The sequence below is a fragment of the Nicotiana attenuata genome, unplaced genomic scaffold (assembly GCF_001879085.1).
Source record: "Nicotiana attenuata strain UT unplaced genomic scaffold, NIATTr2, whole genome shotgun sequence".
Lineage (NCBI taxonomy): Eukaryota > Viridiplantae > Streptophyta > Magnoliopsida > Solanales > Solanaceae > Nicotiana > Nicotiana attenuata.
In genome coordinates, this window is record NW_017674760.1 from 10,293 (window position 1) to 32,449 (window position 22,157).

The window sequence follows — 22,157 nt, forward strand, 5'->3', positions numbered from 1 at the left end:
TTTTATTTACAGCAAAGAATCTTATTGGGACAGCTGTCTAACCGCCTAATACGGATTCGTACAAATCTATTCCGGGATTAACGCCACAATCTTGGGGACGTGGCAGAAATCTTGCTCATTCTGTTACAAAATCCACACTGGCATTATCTCGAGGCCAGTCACATTAGGCTTCGACGTTCATCCGACACTTAGTTCTTCGAACCTTGTATTCTGCCTTCGAGCTCGAGCCTAGTCCATCGAGCTCGAACTCGATCCATCTTCAACTCGGGCTCAAGGCGTCCCCTCGAGCCTTCGACTGTATACAATTTCCTTTGCCACAGGGAAGGACGCAAAGCCGTCGGCGCCGTGTTGCAATGGGCTGCAACAGTTGGCACAAAGTGTGAAGTCTGTAGATGACAAGGAGGCTATCTGCAGATGCCTTAAGGCTGGTGTAAAGAACTTTGCTGGGGTACAAGACAAGTTCCTTAGCCAACTTGCCACTGCTTCTAAAATCAAAGTTGGCTTCCCTGTCTCCATGAACACCAACTGTGAAACGTGAGTATATATAATCTTCTACATATAAAGAGTGTAAGTTTCTAAAAAAAAATTACATCGATATTTTTATGATAAACTGCCTTTTATTTTTTAGATAACTAAACAATTACTTTAGTTATTGTTTTCTTGAAAAACATTTTCCATGGAAAATATTTTACCTTATACCAAACACACCCCTAAAGTTGGTAAAAATTGCATCGGACGCCCTATTTGGTCACCCCCATTTAACCTATACCCATTTTTTTAAAAAGTTTTAACTTGTACTCACTTTTTAAACAACTCCAGCTCTCTTTCTACTCCTCCTTCTCCTCCTTCGTTTTCTTCTTCTTCTATAGTGATACGTATACCCCTTTTGAGAGAAGTCAAGAATATGCAAAAATGGAGCAACAGAGACAAAATAATCTTTACCAGTATGATCAAATCCCATTGTTTGTTGAAGTTCAGCTCAACAAACTAGGCCAAGAACTGCCACCACCACCAGCATCTATTTCCACTGTACTCTTCTGGTATTTATTATTGCAACTTCTTTTACAATCCAATTCAAGTCTTTTGAAATACTCAATCTCTTTCTTCAAAAGTGATCCTACAGTTCCCCTTGTGCCCATCTCAACCGGCACACTTGCACTCATTTTATCAGAGAACCTACTAGTGATATTACTAGTAACTCTTAACATTTTTTTCGAGAGTCTTGTTTGTGAAGAATAAATTGGCAGTAGTTTGTAAGTCAGAGTTATTGGCAGTGGTTTTTAAGTCATTAAGATCCCAACTGGATCTTATTGACAACTTGTCATTGTTGTTTTAGAACTTCAGCTCTAAGAATGCTGAAGTTCAGCAAATATAGAACAAAACTTCAGCTAAAACATGCTGAAGTTCAGCAAATAGAGAACAAAAACTTCAGCTACTAGAATGCTTAAGTTCAGCAATTACAAACAAAAACTTCAGCCAACACTAAGTTTACGTGAAAAACTTCAGCTAAAACATGCTTAAGTTCAGCAATTACAAACAAACACTTCAGCAAATACTCAGCAATTACAAACAAAAACTTCAGCCAATACTAAGTTTACGTGAAAAACTTCAGCTAAAACATGCTTAAGTTCAGCAATTACAAACAAAAACTTCAGCAAATAGAGAACAAAATTTCAGCTACTAGAATGCTTAAGTTCAGCAATTACAAACAAAAACTTCTGCCAACACTAAGTTTACGTAAAAAAAACTTCAGCTAAAACATGCTTAAGTTCAGCAATTACAAACAAAAACTTCAGCACACCTGGTTCAGCAATTCTTGCTACTTCAGACTCGTCTACTAGAATGCTGAAGTTTGCGTGATTGCCTTTGTTACTTCAGGTCCGTATGCTGAAGTTACGCAAAAAAGTGGGTATGCTTGCAATTTTTTTTGCAAAGCGGGTACAAGTTAAAACGTGACCCAAAAAACAGGTATATATGCAAATGCCCCCTAAAGTTGCTTTCTTATACAACCAAAGCCTTTTTAAATCTGATGAAAAAAGGGGGGAAAAACAAAGAAAAGAGTTTTTTGTGTTGTCAAACTGAATAACTTATGAAGGAATTATCTTGCCATTAGCAGAATTATTTATCAATTTTATTTTGTAATAGATAACAAATCTTTTAATTTTATCCGAATGTACTTATGTTTTGTCTGTTGGGAATGTCAATTTGCAGGAATCCCATGCAAGACCAAATTGCTTTGGAGAGGTTATAGCAAGTAGGAAAAAGCTAGTGTTATTTCACATGAATAAGACGTGAGAAAGGCAAATAAGAGCTCTATATATATGATGTAATAGTCTACCTTGGCCTTGGCCTCTGTAACTTTTCACTTGTTATTATTAAATTATTGAGCATTCTCACAAGTACTTGTTGAGGATATTTTTTTTAAGTGTTTTTATTATTTCTTTCCCGCGTTCTTTTATTGAGTTTAACTTCTATACAATTGTTCTACATTAGATCACCTCAAAATTAATTACAAGTCATCATTCATAAAAAGTAAAATTAGTACTTTGGAAAATATATAAGACAAGTTAACTGCAATGACGTGTTAAATATATTGATAGTGTAAAAAAAATTATACTGACAATATTTGTAAATTACAAATCTTGGTAGGGATAGAGCTACAGTAGGGAGCGCTTCGGTACAAATCCGGATTAGTCGGTCCTAAAGCGGGTGAAAAGTCAAACAACAATAAATAAAAATAAAGAACATTTTCAATGAACTTGATAAATAAGTAAAATGGATATTCGATTCACTTTAAATCCATCCTGGAGGATGAACAATATTCTCCAGTATATATGTAACATGCCATAGGATAGTGACTTTAAAAATCTTTCATTTTTGGTTGTATTGTATTGTTAAATCAATTGTTTTGAAATAATAAAAGTCCCTTTTTTTGAAACAACTGATTTGGTGTGGTGGGATTGTTTCCTATTTTTTTCCAATTATACCCTAACTTATTACTCCACAATTCTATTTTACCCAATCTTTTTTTTTCTATATTAACTCCAAATCTCCAACCTATAATCTACTTTATTTTTTTCTAGAACTTCTACCGCCAACGTTAGAGGTATTTTGCTGCCTTCTGTTTTATTTTTTCTCCTAATTTGCTTTTAACTCAATTCTAATTAGTTGTGCTCCTTTGTTTTGCCTTCTTCTGTCTTGCTCTTTGTTCTGCTTTCTTAAGATGTTTGCCTTGTTCTGTTTTGTTTTTTAAAATTATTTTTATACATAATTTTTTATAAATTTTATATTTAAACAATTGAGGATATTTTAGTAAACTTATCAGTTACAATACAGTACGATACAGTCAAACCAAACAACAACAACAAACAATACAATCTATCCAAACATTATATTCATAAAACGATACGATACAATACAATACATTATAAAATAATAGGGAACAATGATCGAAACCGAGTGTTAATATGATTGGCACTGGAGTAACTAATAATAGTAACTATATGTGGATGGATGTGGTAACTGGGTTCGACTAAGATTTTTTTCTAATGTTCGGTTGATCGGAACAAATTACCATTTTACCTCGAGTAAAAATTGCTCCATTAGATTTCAGTGGTAGGCCTAATGTCTGTCAGGTCGCTTTCATAGGATGGTCCATTAGGTAAAGTAGTATTAGGTTCCCTATACACTTATCACTTTTAGGAACAGCCCATGAAATATCTTGATAAAGGTCATAAGAAGACTTTTGATCTAATCTTAGCACCTGGAATGCTTTCACGTCGATAGACAAATGGATGTGGAAATACATACCTAATATTTTTAATGTTTGTATATGGTCTTAATTTATGCGCTGATCTTGTTTTAATCTAAATATCTTACACCAACGGCTTGAAATCAAAATTTTGGCGTGGGAATCAGTTAAAATATCATGGTATAGCCAGTTTTCATACTGGTCAATGAAAAATAGCCAGCGTTTATCAAGTCAATGAAAAATAGCCACTATTTTGCTGCAACGGGGACCGGTCCAGTATAATATACGGGAGTTCTGGTGCATTTGTGTACTTTCTCCAGCATATTATGCTGGACCGGTATACTTTGCTAACTCCTGTAAAATTTGCGGGAGACTGGAGCACCAGTGCTCCAAACTCCAATATATTATACTGGACAATTATACTTGCTGGAACTCCCGTAAAATTTGCGGGAGTTCCAGCATAGTTATCCTGGAACTCCCGTAAATTTTACGGGAGTTCAAGCATACTATGCTGGAACTCCCGTAAAATTTACGGGCGTATTTTTCGGATTTTGAACAGTGTTTTCGCTCAGATTTAAAGTGGCTAAATTTCGATGACTTTTAAAAATTGGCTATTTTTCAACGACCAGTGGTAAATCTGGCTATTTTTGAATTTCTCCCTGGGAATCAGCTTGAGAAGTTGTTACATTAAACTAAAGATATCACCTACTTATCATGTTCAATTAATCGTATAACATAGTTTTAGTCTTTTTAATTGTATGGGTCAGAATCCGACCCCACGATAATTAACGAGGCTAATCCCGTTTTAAGTTAATTCAAGATTAATTAGTGGCACGACCACTAATAATTGACGACGTTCAACCCGCCCCTGGTTCGGTCAACAAAGGCCCTGGCCTATCCGCCACTATAAAGGCGAGATCTCAACGTGGTCACGGCCACTTATTGACAGCTCACGAAGCCCACAGCTATAAATACCAAGAGAAGAGACCCTAGAAAGAGGGGGCTTCTTCATCACTAGTGAGAGGAGAGAGAAACGAGAAAATATACCCCTCTTATGGGAAGAGAAAAACACCATTGTAAGGCTCTGAACCTCTTCATGGAGAGGCAGACCAAACAAATATTATCAATAGATGTTTCTAATGCTTCTCCCCCTAATTCTGAGTTCTTATTTTCGTTTCTTTCATTTGGTCCAACGGATTATTACGATTTGCTATGATTATCCCGGAATTTATTTATATTGTTTTGTACTCGTAAGATGTGTAACATTTTTTGAGCAAACATTAATCTATATGAAAACATGCAATACTAGATATTGCTCTTAACCATTCGATGAATTTGTTGAAAGTTTAGCATCAGCATAGATGGCAATCAGGAAAAAAAATCTAATATAATTTGTGTCATAGATAAAGCTAAACCACAATTGTAATTTCAGAGTAAGGAATATAATAAACATAGATTTTCTTTGAATTGCACTGTCCAAAGTGATTTTTACATTCTATTTCTCTGTGTACAAGAAGAGCTGGAAATGTGTTGAAGACCCTAAAGTACCTAAAATGCCCAGAAACAGCTATATGGTTGTTTGGTCCTTCCTACCTATGTATCTAATTTGCATAACAAGAAAAGATCATCTATAAGACAGGTCTATTGAACTTCTATTTCAGGATCCACATGGCAGACAAAATTCATCAGCCAGGACCACAAAAAAAAACAAAAAAAAAAATTGCCCAGTTTTGAAGTTCTTACCTGTACAACAGAAGAAACAGGAAGCAACACGAGGTTATTTTTGAAAGAAACAGTCGCAAGAAAACTAAGATATGCTGCTATATTTAAAAAAAAACTAAGATATGCTGCAACATCTCTTAGCCCCATAGATATCCTTCTCTAAAAAGTTGTACAAGTTAAAAAGAGATGGAACTAGCAACAAGCTTGATTCCAAAAGCTACTTTGCCCGCCCCTTTTACAGTGTAGTTCAAATTTTTTTTGTGTGAGCTAGAGTGAATTATTAAATTTTCAGTGGAATATGACCAGTTCACCCTGCTTGCTTGTGCTGGACCATTTGGAACGAAAAAAACACAGGTGCCTTTCGAGTGTACATATGTTGAAGAGTGTGTCTTTCTTAGCTCTCTAAAGCCTAGATTACAGAATATACATGGCAGAGGACGATACAATAGAGTTCATTGGTTCAGTATCAGACTGAATAGCACTTATGTAAATGAATGCTTCTCTTGTACAAGGGGTATATTCCTTCTTCTTTTTTTTCTGACCAGCACTATCTTTCTTTTTTCTTTTAATAAGAGTGGTACCCAGGCCAGCTTGCACGCACCTAGACCATTTAACTGACAAGCACTACCTTAGTGCTGATATATTAATACATGATAGACTTACCTTTTCAAGAAATTCTTGTAACTGCTTGTAAAAGTGGCATGGATGGTTATTTCGGGATGGCAATAGAGAGGGTAATTGGCTGAACTATCCTGCATCGAGTGGATAGAGTAAAAGAATTGTGTCTTATGCAATAACAGTTGCAATTGAGCAGGTTTAGGATGTAGCTCCAGTACATGTATACTCAATAGGGTCTAACAAACATATGCATGTTAACAAAGTAGAGTCCCCCCAGTAATTAAAATTGTAACGATGTTCGTAAAATGTTAACAGGTCAAAGAGATGGTAACTGTAGAACACATCAAGGTATAGTTCCAAAATATATTTTCAAGAACAATCGACTTTAATACGTTACTATCTACACTTCGATAACGCATATAATCTCGCTATTCATATCTATACACACTGAATCTGTTAGAAGATGCAACATCTGTAATGTTCAAAATACTTGGTATCATTCATATTTAATCCTTTTTTATGGTCCAAAAATCTGTGTACTGCCCATGGCAATGAGTAAATCTTACTTTCATATCCTAGCTGTCACTGAAAACTTGTTCACTAGATTTATATGCTAAATGCAAATTTTGGTGTCCAGAAATAGCCTGGTTGTTATAAAATAAAGATTATAAAGTAAAGACAAGTATAGAGAGAAACTGATATATTATTCAACTTCAAACTTATGTACATAATAAACTGAAATCTCCTCTATTTATAGAAGAAAGGAAGCTGCTGTGTAAGTTGCTAGTGTACCACATATGGATAATCTTCTACCGGGGTAATGTTTATCCATAACGGAGTACCAAAAGGATAAGCTTATTGTACCAGGTATGGATAATCTTCTACCGGGGTAATGTTTATCCATAACGGAGTATCGAAAGGATAAGCATATTGTACCCGGTATGGATAATCTTCTACCGTGGGTAATATTTATCCATAATCGAGTACCGAAGTGATAAGTTTCTTCAGGAGGCTTATTTCCAATAGAGTACTAAATAGATAAACATATTTACGGCGGAGTCCCATATGGATAAGCTTCTTCAGGAAGCTTATTTACAACAGAGTACTAAATGAACATCCATAATATAATATATTTATAACACTCCCCCTTGGATGTTCATTAAAAGATAATGTGGCTCAATAAAACCTTACTAGGAAAAACCCCGTGGTTAAAATTCTAGTGAAGGAAAAAGAGTACACATATTTGGTAATACGCATTGCTAGGTGCGTCATTAAAAACCTTATAAGAAAAACCCTTTGGGAAAAAACCTTAGTAAGAAAAAAAGAGTGCAGCGTGTATTTTACTCCACTTGATGAAAACCTTGTTTCAAATATTTGAGTCTCTGCATTCCAATCTTGTATACCATCTTCTCAAAAGTTGAAGTTGGCAAAGATTTGGTGAATAAATCTGCCGGATTGTCACTTGAACGGATGCACATCAATGTCACCATTTTTCTGAAGATCGTGTGTGTAGAATAATTTTGGTGAAATGTGCTTCGTTCTATCTCCTTTTATAAATCCCCCCTTCAATTGGGCTATGCATGCAGCATTGTCTTCGTGTAAAATTGTGGGTCTTTTCTCACATTCCAAACCACATCTTTCTCGAATAAAATGAATTAGTGAACTCAACCATACGCATTCCCTACTTGCTTCATGAATAGCTATTATCTCAGCATGATTTGAACAAGTAGCAACAATAGATTGCTTTGTGGAGCGCCATGATATGACAGTACCTCCATATGTAAATACGTACCCGGTCATAGATCGAGCTTTAGGGGGATTAGATAAATAACCTGCATCTGCATTACCAACAAGATCTGCACTATCTTTGTTAGCATAAAACAAACCCATATCAAGAGTTCTCGTTAAATATCGCAATATATGCTTAATCCCGTTCCAATGTCTCCGTGGAGGAGAAGAACTATATCTTGCTAGTAAATTAATANAGATCCTTTCTGTATATGCAGATTGATGGATAAAGATCCCGTCTGCTAAATGTTCAATTTGCAGACCAAGACAAAGTTTTGTCTTTCCAAGATCTTTCATCTCAAATTCTTTCTTAAGATATTCAATTGCCTTTTGGAGCTCTTCTGGAGTTCCAACAAGATTTATGTCATCAACATAAACAGCAAGTATAACAAATTCTGATGCCATTTTCTTTATAAAAATACATGGACAAATAACATCATTTATGTAACCTTCTTTCAGCAAATATTCACTAAGGCGATTATACCACATACGCCCAGATTGCTTTAAACCGTACAAAGATCTTTGTAATCTAATTGAATACATTTCCTGAGATTTTGAATTCGCTTCAGGCATTTTAAATTCTTCAGGGATTTTCATATAAATTTCATTATCAAGTGAACCGTACAGATAATTTGTAACTACATCCATCAGATGTATTTCAAGCTTTTCATGTAGTGTTAAACTGATGAGATATCGAAATGTTATGGCATCCATAACAGGTGAATATGTTTCATCACAATCGACTCCAGGTTGTTGTGAGAATCCTTGTGCAACAAGGCGAGCTTTGTATCTTTCAACTTCATTTTTATCATTCCTTTTTCGTACAAAAACCCATTTATGACCAACTGGTTTTATATCAGCAGGTGTTTGGACTACTGGTCCAAAGACCTCTCTTTTAGCAAGTGACTTCAATTTCGATTGAATTGCCTCTTGCCATTTTGGTCAATCAGATCTTTGTCGACATTCTTTGACAGATCGAGGTTCAAGATCCTCACTATCTTGCATAATATTAAGTGCAACATTATATGCAAAAATATTATCCACCACTATTTTAGATCGATTTAAATTAATCCCATCACCGGTCGAACTTATTAAAAGTTCCTCACTCACATGAGCTTCGGGTTCATTGATTTCTTCAGGAATCTCAGAATTAATCAGATTTTGGGTCTCTTCAGGAGATCCCTTCATAGTATCGTTTTGATCATTTGTCGATTTTCTTTTTCGAGGATTTCGATCCTTAGAACCCAAAGGCCTACCACGCTTCAGGCGTGCTTTAGGTTCATAGCTCTCATGCTAGTAGATGGTCCTACTGGGACATCAATTCGGATAGGCACATTCTCTGCAGGGATATGTGACTTAGTTATCCTTTTCAAATCAGTAAATGCGTCTGGCATTTGATTTGCTATATTCTGTAGATGGATGATCTTCTGGACCTCCTGATTACATATAGGGGTACGTGGATCAAAGTGAGATAATGATGAAACTCTCCACACAATTTCTCTTTTGATTTCCTTTTTCTCTCCCCCTAATTGTGGGAAAATTGTTTCATCAAACCGACAATCTGCAAATCGAGCAGTAAATAAATCTCCTATCAATGGTTCAAGATAGCGAATAATAGAGGGTGATTCAAACCCAACATATATTCCTATCCTTCTCTGTGGTCCCATCTTACTGCGCTTTGGTGGTGCTACTGGCACATATACAGCACATCCAAAAATTCGTAGATGGGCAATATTTGGTTCATGACCAAAAACTAATTGTGACGGAGAATATTTATTATAATGTGTTGGCCTGAGACGGATAAGTGATGCTGCATGCAAGATAGCATGACCCCAAACAGTAGTGGGCAATTTCGTTTTCATAAGTAGTGGTCTTTCTATCAATTGCAGGCGTTTAATAAATGACTCTGCAAGGCCATTTTGAGTATGAACATAAGCTACGGGATGTTCAACTTTTATTCCAACTGATAGACAATAATCATCAAAAGCTTGAGATGACAAGGCGAATAGCCTCTATAGGATAATCTGGGAATTACGCCCTTAGTCGAATTAATTGGGCTAGTAGCTTTGCAAACGCCAGGTTGCCAGATGATAGTAGGCACAAGGAGACCATCTTGAAGATGCATCTATTAGGACCCATAATTTTACACGAAGACAATGCTGCATGCATAGCCCAATTGAAGGGGGATTTATAAAAGGAGATAGAACGAAGCACATTTCACCAAAATTATTCTACACACAGGACCTTACTTGCTTCATGAATAGCTATTATCTCAGTAGGCACACACGAGACCGTCTTGAAGATGCATCTATAGGACCATAAAATATCTAAAAACTCACTTGGTGGGTGAATAGGTCCACATATATCCCCATGTATACGCTCTAGAAAGGCAGGGGATTCAATGCCAACCTTCATTGGTAATGGTCTACTGGTCTACTGATCATTTTGCCTTGATAACAAGCATCACAAGAAAATTCATCATTTGTAAGAATCTTCAGGTTCTTTAATGGATGCCCACTCGAATTTTCAATAATTCGTCTCATCATTATTGATCCAGGATGGCCCAAACGGCCATGCCAAAGCACAAAAGTATTTGAATCCGTAAACTTCTGGTTTACGAGAGAGTGTGCTTCAACGGTACTAATTTTTGAATAGTATAAGCCAGAAGATAAAGTTGGTAACTATTCTATAATGCATTTTTGGCCAGAAATATTCTTTGTAATACAAAGATATTCCACGTTCATTTCATCTATTGTCTCAACATGATACCCATTTCGGCGGATATCTATAAAACTCAACAAGTTTCTTTGGGACTTGAAGGAGAACAATGCATTGTCTATAATAAGTTTTGTTCCCTTAGACAGAAATATAATGGCTTTTCCGGAACCTTCAATCAAACTTATATTACCAGAAATTGTTGAAACATTTGCTTTTTACTTATGTAAATAAGAAAAGTATTTCTGATCCTTGAATATGGCATGAGTTGTTCCACTATCAATTATACAAATATCTTCATGATTTGTCTTTGATCCAAACATAATTTGAGAAATATCCATATTCTTCAAAGTGACATAAATAAAATATATTATAGTAAACATCATTATCAAAGCATAACTTTTATTTATGTACAACAATTACATAACCATACTATCTATTACAAACAACAAAAATTAAAATATTTACATTTCTACAGATTCGCCACCGATTACATGACTTGCTTCTCCTTCTGGGAGTGCAAAGTAATCAGCTACATCCAAATGCATGAAGTCTAAATTATCTTCAGAGTTCAGAAATAAAATTTGCTTCAGCATTTTTCTCTGTCTTCTTCAGGGAGGCTTGGTGAAGCTCAACCAGGTGCTTTGGCCCTTTTCCTCCACATCAATAGCATGCATTTTCTGCATTTGGTGCTTGCACCGCTTCATGCTTTTGTTCCTTCTTTTTCCACTGCTGGTGGTGAGGAGGGTTCTTTGGTGCATTATTATTACCATGATTAAAGTTTCTTCCCCGACCACGGCCATGACCATTACTGGGGCCACAACCCCTTCCACGCTTAGCTTGGTGGAAGTTCGTCTCATTCACTTCAGGGAATGGACAAGAACCAGTAGGTCGGCTTTCATGGTTTTTCATTAATAGCCCATTATGTTGCTCGGCTACAAGATGTGAGATAAGTTCAGAATACTTTTTGAATCCCATCTCTCGATATTGCTGTTGCAGGAGCATATTCGAGGCATGAAAAGTGGTGAAAGCTTTCTCCAACATATCATGATCAGTAATATTATCACCACATAATTTCAATTGGGAAATAATTCTGAACATAGCAGAATTATACTCACTTATAGATTTAAAATCTTGTAGCCTTAGATGAGTCCAATCATAACGTGCCTGTGGAAGAACGACCATCTTCAGGTGGTCATATCTATCTTTCAAATAATTCCACAGTATGACCGGATCTTTAACAGTAAGATATTCCATTTTTAGGCCCTCATCAAGGTGATGGCGTAGGAATATCATTGCTTTGGCACGGTCTTGGTTTGATGCTTGATTTTTGTCCTTAATGGTGTCTGCCAGACCCATCGCATCAAGATGAATTTCAGCATCAAGCACCCAAGACATGTAGCTTTTGCCCGATATATCCAGGGCTACAAATTCAAGTTTAGAGAGATTTGACATTATTTAGAAAAAGAAAGTTCGTACCTCTGATACTTTCAAAGTATTTGCTCGAGATGACAGAGTCTCGTGCTGATAACGCGTTATAAAATAAAGACTATAATGTGAAGACAAATATAGAGAGAAACCGATATATTATTCACCTTCAAACTTATGTACTTAATAAACTGAAATCTCCTCTATTTATAGAAGAAAGGAAGATGCTGTGTAAGCTGCTACTGCAAGCTGCTGTGTAAGCTGCTACTGTACCAGATATGGATAATCTTCAACTGGGGGTAATGTTTATCCATAACGGAGTACCGAAAGGATAAGCTTATTGTACCAGGTATGGATAATCTTCTACCGGGGGTAATGTTTATCCATAACGGAGTATCGAAAGGATAAGTTTATTGTACCCGGTATGGATAATCTTCTACCGGGGGTAATGTTTATCCATAACGGAATATCGAAAGGATAAGCTTATTGTACCCGATATGGATAATCTTCTACCGTGGGTAATGTTTATCCATAACCGAGTACCGAAGTGATAAGCTTCTTCAGGAGGCTTATTTCCAATAGAGTACTAAATAGATAAACATATTTACGACGGAGTCCCATATGGATAAGCTTTTTCAGGAAGCTTATTTATAACAGAGTACTAAATGAACATCCATAATATAATATATTTATAACATTGATAAAAAATTTCCTTCTATAAAAAAATAGCTTGATAAAATCCTAACTTGTCATAATCTCTAAGCTCAGAGTAAAACCTAATGAATTCACAAGAGAAAACCACCCTTTCATTAAGGATTTGCATTTATATATAACCGAGAGATCTCTGAGGGCCAATATCACATGGTTCGAAACTCAGTAGATAATGGGCCACCCCTCTGCTCTTCTCCATTTAAATAATGGGTTTTTGTCTATGGCAGGGTTCGAACCCATGATGTGTGCCTAACCCATACATCATACGCAATGCTCTTACCACAAGATCAAAGCCTTGGAGGTCCACCCTTTCGTTAAATTTACACTTAAGAAAACCACGAATTGGATGAGATATGGTATTATGACCATCAAATTATTGTTAGGAGGCATCAAACATGTTACATGTGTTAGGAAGATCACTTCTTAAATAACTGGTTTCCTTTTGGGTATCATGGAATTTCATAATCGTTTTGTATCTTGGCTAGAGGAAGACTTGGCAATCTAATAGGTCTAGTGCTCTCTAGTACTGTAGGGAGTAGCTTGCTAATATCCAAACTTGTCATGATCTTTGAGCTCAAAGTGAAACCTCTGGCTTAAGGAAGAAATGGCAATCTAATTAGTTTAGGGACCTCTCTATGTCTTGGCTTGAGGAAGAAATGGCAATCAAATTGGTTTAGGTCTCTTTCTAATAGCTTGCTATTATACTAGTTTGTCATAATATTTAAGCACATAGTGAAACCTGATGAATTCATAGTTCACAAGAAAACACCAGTCTTTCACTAAGTTTTCACTTACGACCACGAATTGGATGAGATAATTTTGCATTATCATCAAAACCTTGCTAGGAAGCATGAAACATGTGTTAGGTCATTTGTGTTTCTCTAATTACAACATCTTGCATTTTATGCATATACCCTGACTACCCTTTCTTTTCCCAAAGAGTTTATGTTCACTATGGGCAAAAAACCAGGTATGGTGTATCTTTTGCATTCCCTAATCAGTGATGAATGGAGCATATACTATCAAAAAGAAGTGCCAAGGGTATTATCACTTTTAGCCCGCGCCAAATACTATTTACATTCGGTAGCCGAAAAAGTGTATAAAATTTGTATAATTTTTTTATATAACATACAGAATGTATATATATACAAAAAAATATATATTTTTTCGGCTATTATTTTGATACTATACAGTGTCATTTTCCCAAAATTATTGTAATTGGAGGGCAGTTATTTAACTAAGATTCATTTTTTCCTTTTCTTACCAAAAGGTAGGGTGACGCTTGACTAATGTTGAAGCTAATGTAGACATAACAAGTAGCATAACTCAACAATTCTTACCAATATATTGGGGTGAAGCTTGACTAATGGTGAAGCTACAGCAAATATAACAAGTAGCACATAACTCAACAATAGTTGTTTCCTTTTTCCTTATGTTCGAAAGATGAAAGCAATAACTATCCAGAAAACAAAAGTACTAATATAGTAATATGTACTCTTTTGCATAGACATTTCACACTCCAGTATTCTGGTGCTCTAACTGATAGCAACCGAGCAATATTATACTGCTTCCAAGCTCCAAGACCACCATATAAAATTTTAACCACTAGCAAAAGAAAATTACCTTATATAGGAGATTACTTCACTGGTTTAGCAGAATCTCCCCTTAACTCCTTCCTTATCAGCTTAAGAATTTCAATAATCTGCATTTGAATAAAAGAGATATGTAAAAAGATACAATGTTACCTCTTACAATACAAGCTTCAGGGGAAACTGCAACTCGTCAAACACACCCCCCTCCCCCTCCCCCCCCCCCCCACACACCTAAATGCCCAATCCTCCACCCAACCCCTGGAATTTGTTCACCAGCAGCAGGAAAAAGTCTTTTATCCCACTTGCCATTTCAACCGCAGTTACTGATAGTCCCCACATGATAACTACTATATACTCTGGTGTTGTTTTTTCTTAATTTCTCCCTTTAATTTGTCCTTCAAAACTTGGTGCCAAGAAAAATTCTGTCTTCAGATGCAAAGGCCAGTTCCTAAATCTAGCAGCCTCAATAGAATTATTTTTAGTATTTGCAACCTTAGAGACAATACTTGAACAGGTTTACTTGCTCGAAGTTAAATCAAAAGAACCCAAAAACACTTATATTGAAGGGGAAAGTTAATTAAGATTTCTTTGAGCAGAAGATTTGACTTACTCCAGGATAATGCTGCAAAACTGGTGAGTAGTGATCAAGTGCGATGTATATCTTTTCAAGTAGTCGCAGAAGTGTATCTACCTCATCTCCCAAAAGATCAACCTGAATATTGAATTTAAAATATATCAGGCAACTATAGAAGCATGGATATATCAAAGGATGTTTTTACTTATGTAGTAAGCTTGTAACTTACACTTGAAGTCATTGCAGAGTTAGCAACTATGAAAATGCTTTGATAAAAAAGAACTATTATGAACATGCAAAACCAAAAAAAATATACAGGACCAATACAATTTTTAATAGGTAATTTTATATCTTCATAGCTATCCAAATGAAATGGCATGATTATAGATGATTCAAATAGCCGACCAATTAGTTTGGGAATGAGATGTAGTTGTTGTTCTATAGCTTGTAAATAAATAGAAATCGATGTAAATGGAAAATTCATTTGATGTCCATACTATCAATTGCTTATTTTGTCTCTTTATAATTAGATAACTTTAGCATGGATCATAACGAGAGTTAGGTTTTCAATTAACCTAAGTCAACCATCTCTCAATTAGTTTGGAGGCTGCATGTAGATTAACATACTCCAACTGATTATATTCCTATGCCTAATAAATGCAGGTCATTACCTCAGCCTCGGCCTTTTGAAGGTCTGAACATCTTTTTTCAAGCTTCTGTCGGTACAATAGCACTGTTCTTCTAAGTGAATTGGTCTTCTTAGCAAGAGAATTCAATTGACACGATGAATGCTCCAACCTGAATTATTGAGACAATCTATTATGCTGTAGGCAAATCAACACATTGTAAAACTTCAAGAATTCTTATCATCTATAACCTAGGTCCATGTGTATGTGTGCACATGTGCATGCGTGTCTGCCTGCGTGTGTTTATGCAGTTAAATGAAAAAAGAACATGTACAAGTATTACACTGTATTTCCTATTAGTATAAAATGATTAAGCCAGTCAACAATAAAAACATGGTGTTAATGCTTAAACCAGTTAAAAAAATTCCCGATTACTATACAATAACTAAGCCAGTTATAACGCCTATATACCTGATTTCCAATGCATCCAAAAACAAATCAGGATATGCATAGACAAATAGGCTTGTAAACTACAATAAAGAAAAGTACAATGTTTTAATGCTGGAAAACTTTTTTGCCACATGTTGGTGCAGTAAACAGGAGGGAAACTAGGCACAACGAGAAGACTTTCAAGCCATGAAAACAGTCGCTTACAGAATAGCAAGGTAAGACTGTAGAAAAGATCCAATGTGGTCTGGTCCTTCTTTAGCGAGAGCTTAGTGCACCAAGTTGATGCATTAAATAATAGCTTATCTATTGCTGGAGTAGGGCACATGGAGAGAACGAGTCCATTAAGGAGTAGATGAGTAAATATTATCGACAAAAGGGAAAAAACTAAAGGATAGAAATAGATATCCAACTGATAATCAACAACTGGCAATTTGTGACAGCAAAAAGTAGAATCTTTTCCTTCCATGAAGAAAACTCAGGGAAAATAACTATAAGTGTTATAATAAGGTTTAGTTTTAACAACGTAATTTTTTTCTATCAAGAAAGCAATATGGATATCAAGAGGGATCCTGTTGAGCTGAATAAGAGAGTCCTATTCTACAGCATTTGAATGTTCACTGGTATATAAGGGCCTATAGATTGATGTGGCAGGAAGAGACTATGGCAGGTTAGTATTAGAAAGCAGAGCAAAGTTTACGGGCGATCCCAATTTGAAGAGAAGGGGTTCTTCTTTTAAATTCAAATTTAGCACTTAAGAGTAAAGAAATCTGTTGTTGCGTCATTTAGGCTTCTATCTTGGCCCATTTTTTAAAACGGCAAAGTTACGTATCACAGGGTTTGTTATGTTATAGGCATTCCATATTTTCGTTGGGGCTAATGTAAAGCGCATTCATCTTGATTGCCATCCCAAAATAATCGTACATTAACTTATCAAATGCTCCCTCTGTTTCTATTTATGTGCCTTAGTTTGACTTAGCTCGGAGCTTAAGTCAGGAAAACTTCTAGATCTTGCAGTCTTAAACTAAAGATGTGTGTAATGTACCAAGATGCCCTTGAATCTTGTGGTCTTAAATATGTCATGTGAAACGTTGGAATTAAATAGTTACTAAAAATAGAAAGAGGCAGTGACTAAAAGGAAAATAAGACACATAAATTGAAACGGAGGGTGTAGATACATATAGTTGATTTTCATAAAGATAATAATGACAGCTGCATTAGCAATGCTTCCTTTTTTAATTGGTAATATTACATTAACAATCATACTAAGCAATTGTGATTAACTATTTAACTTAATGTCATTTCCCTTTCAATATATGAAGTAGCATATTTAAGTATTTATATAAATTTTATATATTGCTTTTTACTTATATAGAGTAATGAAAATATTACACATTTCCATAGTATCACTATAAATTTACCATTTTGGAAGATAGAATTGAGTATCATTTATTTCTTATGTCATTATCATTTATTACTATTTTAGTCAGGCTTTTATCCAGTTTGGAACTCTAATGTGCTGGTAGAACTTTTTGGTATCTAAAATTTTGATAGGACTCACAAGAGTCCATATGCGGAAAAGTATGACTTTAAAAGGTAATCATTAATACCATGTGGGTTATGAAGCACATACCTCGCATGATTAGTTTCAAGACTGCCATTCACCCTGCATTCAAAATCCGCAAGCATTTTTGACAGCCCATGCACCGTACAAATTACTGTTTCCATCTGCTTTCTTTGCTCAATTTCTTTGGTTTCATTTAAGGCCAAAATGTTCTGCCTCTCCTCAGAAACAGCAAGGACCATCTTTGTTTTGTCATCAGCATCTTTTAACTCCTGCACCTTCTCTACAAGCTTTTGATTTAACTGGTGGATCATCTCCTTCAGTACTTCAATTTGCTCCAATGCTTCTGCCAATTGACTCTTTACTGCATCTAATTCTATATTGTTCTCAGAAACTAATCTTTGCTGCCTACTTGCATGTTCTCTCACAGCATTGAGCTCTTGAGTTGCCAACTGAAAATGTTCCTTCTCCTTTGCTAGAGCAGTTGATGCATCTCTTGCTAATTTGTCCTTTTCATCCACTGACGTTTCCAGCTGATAAATCATTTGCTTTAGTTTTTCCTTCTCTTCAACCTCCAATGTTAATTCATATTCCCTCTGAATAGCTTTCATCTCAAGAAATATCCGACCTTCATTTTCATTCAAATAATCCTGGTACAATTCTTTGAGCTTGTCCCGAGCATCCTTGATTCCTTCACCGAAAATCACTCCATAAAGATCTTGCACTATCAGACACTCTAACTCTGAATCTTCAAGTTCAAATCTGCCGGTACTTTCGGCATTAATGTAAGCTTCCCTCAAAATAATATCATAAATTCCATTCATAATATGAAACTCCATGCTTGACTCATCAGCTTCTCTGCCTTTCTTTCTAATGAGATCCCTCAGAAAACATGTATACACTTCTTCCCTGACTGAAGCTGCTATCTGTAAGTCTTCCACAACTAAATTGATATCATCTATCTGCTTTAGCATGTTAGCTTCAGCCAAAGACTGTTGCCGACTCTTCTCAGCAGCGCTGGAAATTTCGGATAACATACACTTCATGTCATTTTCCTTATCTCTAAGCAATTCGTTTAGCTGACGATTTTCAGAAAGAAGGCTGTCGATTCTGTCCTTCAAATTGTCTAAACTTTCAGCTTTCTGAGTAAATTCAGGACAGTTTTTATTCTTTACAAGGATATCGTCCAATTTCAATATAACTTCTGGGATCTTCTTTCTTAGAAAATCAAACTCCCCCTGATCTGTCTTATGCGGCACAACAGACCCCCTTCCTATAAGATTTAGATATTCACGTCTTAGAGCAAAGTAGTCATCAGTTTTCTTTTCCAGAATGGACTCGTGTTCTCTCTTCATCTTTGTCATCATATTATTAAAATAGTCCACCATTTCCTCCCGTGACATGTGTTTCAAAGAGGCAGCTTCAAACTTCTCGGGTATATCACTCTTTGAATCCTCCAGCCTCCCTTTTTCCTCCCAAATAGATTTTGAAGATGCCACATGCTCACTAGACATCTTGCGGTGAAAGTGGTCCACATCCTGAGATCCATGTAAAGTCAGACGCCCTGTTTCTGTACTTGAGAATGACTTCAATATAATCTCTATATCATTCCGCAAACTAGAGATCTCATTCAACTTCTCAATTCGAATGTCGCGTGATTGACGATACTGATCCCACAATTTGTCCTCAAAACATTCCTGCATACCCCGGATCAGACTCTGCATCACCACAGCATCAAGCTCCGATTCAATTAGATGCTCCTCCTGCCACTGCCCCATTGATGTCTTGGACAACTGTATCATTTCATCCATCCGTATGAAAATGGCATCCATGGTCATTTTCAGATTCTTCAGTGTTTTGTCGACGTGTACCCAACTCTCAGATTCCTTCTCTCGCAAAATGCCACCAAGACCCACCAACTCTGAACAAGAACCACTCCTTCTGAAAGAGCTGAAGCCTCTAACCCTATCAATTCCCTTCTTCAGCTTCTTGAACTGATCCTTTCCTGAATTTCTTAGCCCATCCAGAATTTCTCTTAACTTCTCATGTTCCAGAAAAACATCAGATGAATTCCAATGCTTCTGAGAATTCAAACCCTCTAGCTCATCCCCTAACACAGGCGACCCCAAAGATTCAGTTTTACTCAGACCCACATCGTGAAATTGCAAATACTCCTTCAGTTTGGCTAATTCCATTTCCTTAGAAATCATTCTCTCATCCGCCTCTTGTTCCACAGCACTTACAATTCCCTTAACAACAGAGTTACTCACCATCCTCGACACCATCATCCGGTCATTGATATCTTCCCAATACAAGTCAAAGTCCTCCAAAATTTCATCACCCAAATTCTCACTTCCGCTTCCACCATTCACCATTCTCTCAGACCCACTATTACTTGTTCCCACATAAGCATTACCACCACATGAATTTATACCATTCCCATTACCAACTCCTCCATTCTCTAACACCTCGGTGATACCCATAAGATAAACATACCTGCACACAGTATGTCAATGTATTCATATCTTCTGCATTGACACTACCAATACAACTACAGAGTGAAGCAATGGATCAGATACAGAAGAGAGGCTAGAGCACATTAGTAACAAGCAAACCTTGACTGTGAATTTTTTTTTTTAAATGATGTCTTAAGAAACAGAAGAGAGACGAGACTACATTAGTAACAAGCAAACCTCGAGTATTCCACCCGGGTACCTATTACCTCCCAAGTACCGGGTAACTCGACCCACCAAGGCTTAGGCAGATTTGATGGTGTATCGGTAAATACCCAATTACACTGTCTAAGAGAACTCAGAAAGCGTTTGATCATACCATGATTTGATTTGCAAGCCTACTCGGGTTTCATGTATTTACTTGTAAGAACAGAATATTTTGTCTAGTAATTGTTAGTGACAGCTCCATAGAAAAAATTAATTCTATCAAAAAAATTCATTTCAATATCATGACATAAAAGAGACAACAACAACCAAAAAATCATTAATGAAAGATTAAGCAAAGTCCCAATTGCGTTTCACAATTAACAATCACAAAGACATACCCACAAAACAAATACACTGAATTCTATTAAATTCCTCAGCTCTATAAACTAAAGTTTGAGCTCAATTAATACTACAAGTTAATTAAACCATAGTTAACAAGTAAAAAGTAAAGCAATAGTTAATATGTAGGAGAAGCTAAAATGTGTGAACTTACAAGGAAAGAAATTGAACCCTTTACTTGAAGCAATAGAATTTCCAAATTTGACGGTTCAAAAATGGGGTGTTTTTTCGTTTGAAAAATCCCAATTTGACCGTTAAATGTTAAATTCTGCCAACTGTTTTTTTAGATTTTCAGACACATTGGAGTGTCAGCTTTTTGTTAGGGTTTTTCATGAGCGGGAGGGAGTGAAGGAGAAATGAAATGAGAGTCGAAAGTGAAGTTATTTACAGAATTACCATCGTTTTGAGTCGTTGTTATAAGAGGGTGAAGTTGGTAGGAAGAGAGTCATAATAATAAGAATAAGTCCCCGGTGGCCGAATGTGTGGTGGAATCCTAAAATGTGGTCTACCTACGTATATATTATTTGTTTGTATGTAGAATAAGTATTTGTTGGCATTTGATCTCCTTTTTCTCTCTCCTCCTTTTTTATTGAAGCTTCTAGAAAACATATCTGACTAGGGAGGCATGTCCATGCAGCCATCCACTGGCAGACACTTGCAATTAAGCTGTGTTTGCCTAAATTTAATATCTATATACACAATATTAAAAATAATTTTTATTTGTCTATCTATCTATTAGTATATACTGTATCAAAAGCACGAAGCAATAACAAACAACAATACCGATCAGTTAAATTTCACTAGTGGAATCTGGGGAGGATAGTGTATACGCAGACCTTACCCCTACCCCAAGGGGATAAAGAGGTTGTTTCCGAAAGACCCTCGGCTCAAGAAGACGAAAAGAGGCAATATCTCAGTACCATCAAAAGAAACCATGAAACAAATAACAGCATCACCAGAACCTGAAATTAGATGAACAGCAAAACAATAACCAGTAGATACAGCCTGGCACATCAAAAGCATGAAACCCCTTAGCGAAATATTATTCTCCTTTTTCACCTTCTAAAAAAACATATGTTACGCTGGATAAAATCATAATTTAAGTTACCTCTTAATATTTAGAACTTTAAAAGTAACTCCTACATTAGATAAAATTGTAAATACTTAACATAATATTTAGAACCTCTCATGTATTATAAATTCTTAAATTTAGATTCTCCCTCTTCGTTTGACAGTATAACAGATTCTTTAAATATTAGATATTTATATGCAAAACATAATTAGAAACAGAGATTTGCCACCTCCAGCAGGCCGATACACAAACAAAGCCAAATATTAGACCACTTTTTCAGTTCTCTTTGTTAGTAAACTCCAAGTTGTCGATCTCCTTCATACCATGCTAATTCCACTTGGAAAAAAAAACACGGGTATTACCTTTGTTATTCTATAGGGAATTCTAGGAATATTATTTTATCACATTAAACCATTCCTGAACAGATTATATAACGATCCGATCGGTCGTTTTGAGTTTAGCATTCCGTTCGGTATTTGGAGATCTTGAG

General features: G+C 36.0%; 2 protein-coding genes and 1 long non-coding RNA gene across 6 annotated transcripts; 1 reads left to right on the forward strand and 2 right to left on the reverse strand.

The window, feature by feature from the left end:
• Nucleotides 1–57: 57 nt before the first annotated feature.
• LOC109219230 (WPP domain-associated protein-like) lies at nucleotides 58–21,057 on the reverse strand. 4 transcript variants are annotated; one of them, XR_002066901.1, is made up of 7 exons: nucleotides 20,750–21,057; nucleotides 17,606–20,032; nucleotides 15,571–15,697; nucleotides 14,936–15,037; nucleotides 14,357–14,435; nucleotides 6,137–6,225; nucleotides 5,186–5,494 (listed from the first exon to the last, which is right to left on the reverse strand). XR_002066901.1 is itself a non-coding variant. In XM_019383672.1 (6 exons), exons 2-5 carry the CDS (start codon nucleotides 20,017–20,019, stop codon nucleotides 14,370–14,372), a joined length of 2,709 nt encoding a protein of 902 aa, XP_019239217.1. In that variant the 5' UTR covers nucleotides 20,020–20,032; nucleotides 20,750–21,057; the 3' UTR covers nucleotides 58–506; nucleotides 14,357–14,369. The 4 variants fall into 4 exon arrangements, 3 of the variants coding, with proteins under 3 accessions (XP_019239217.1, XP_019239216.1, XP_019239215.1); XM_019383672.1 differs by lacking the exons at nucleotides 5,186–5,494; nucleotides 6,137–6,225 and adding an exon at nucleotides 58–506; XM_019383671.1 differs by lacking the exon at nucleotides 6,137–6,225.
• On the forward strand, nucleotides 516–2,423 carry LOC109219232. Its single transcript, XR_002066902.1, has 2 exons — nucleotides 516–1,040; nucleotides 2,212–2,423. It is a non-coding gene; the product is annotated as an uncharacterized LOC109219232 (long non-coding RNA).
• LOC109219229 lies at nucleotides 11,258–12,049 on the reverse strand. Its single transcript, XM_019383669.1, has 2 exons — nucleotides 11,713–12,049; nucleotides 11,258–11,457 (listed from the first exon to the last, which is right to left on the reverse strand). The coding sequence occupies exons 1-2, from the start codon at nucleotides 12,047–12,049 to the stop codon at nucleotides 11,258–11,260; spliced, it is 537 nt and encodes a 178-aa protein (XP_019239214.1).
• Nucleotides 21,058–22,157: the final 1,100 nt, after the last annotated feature.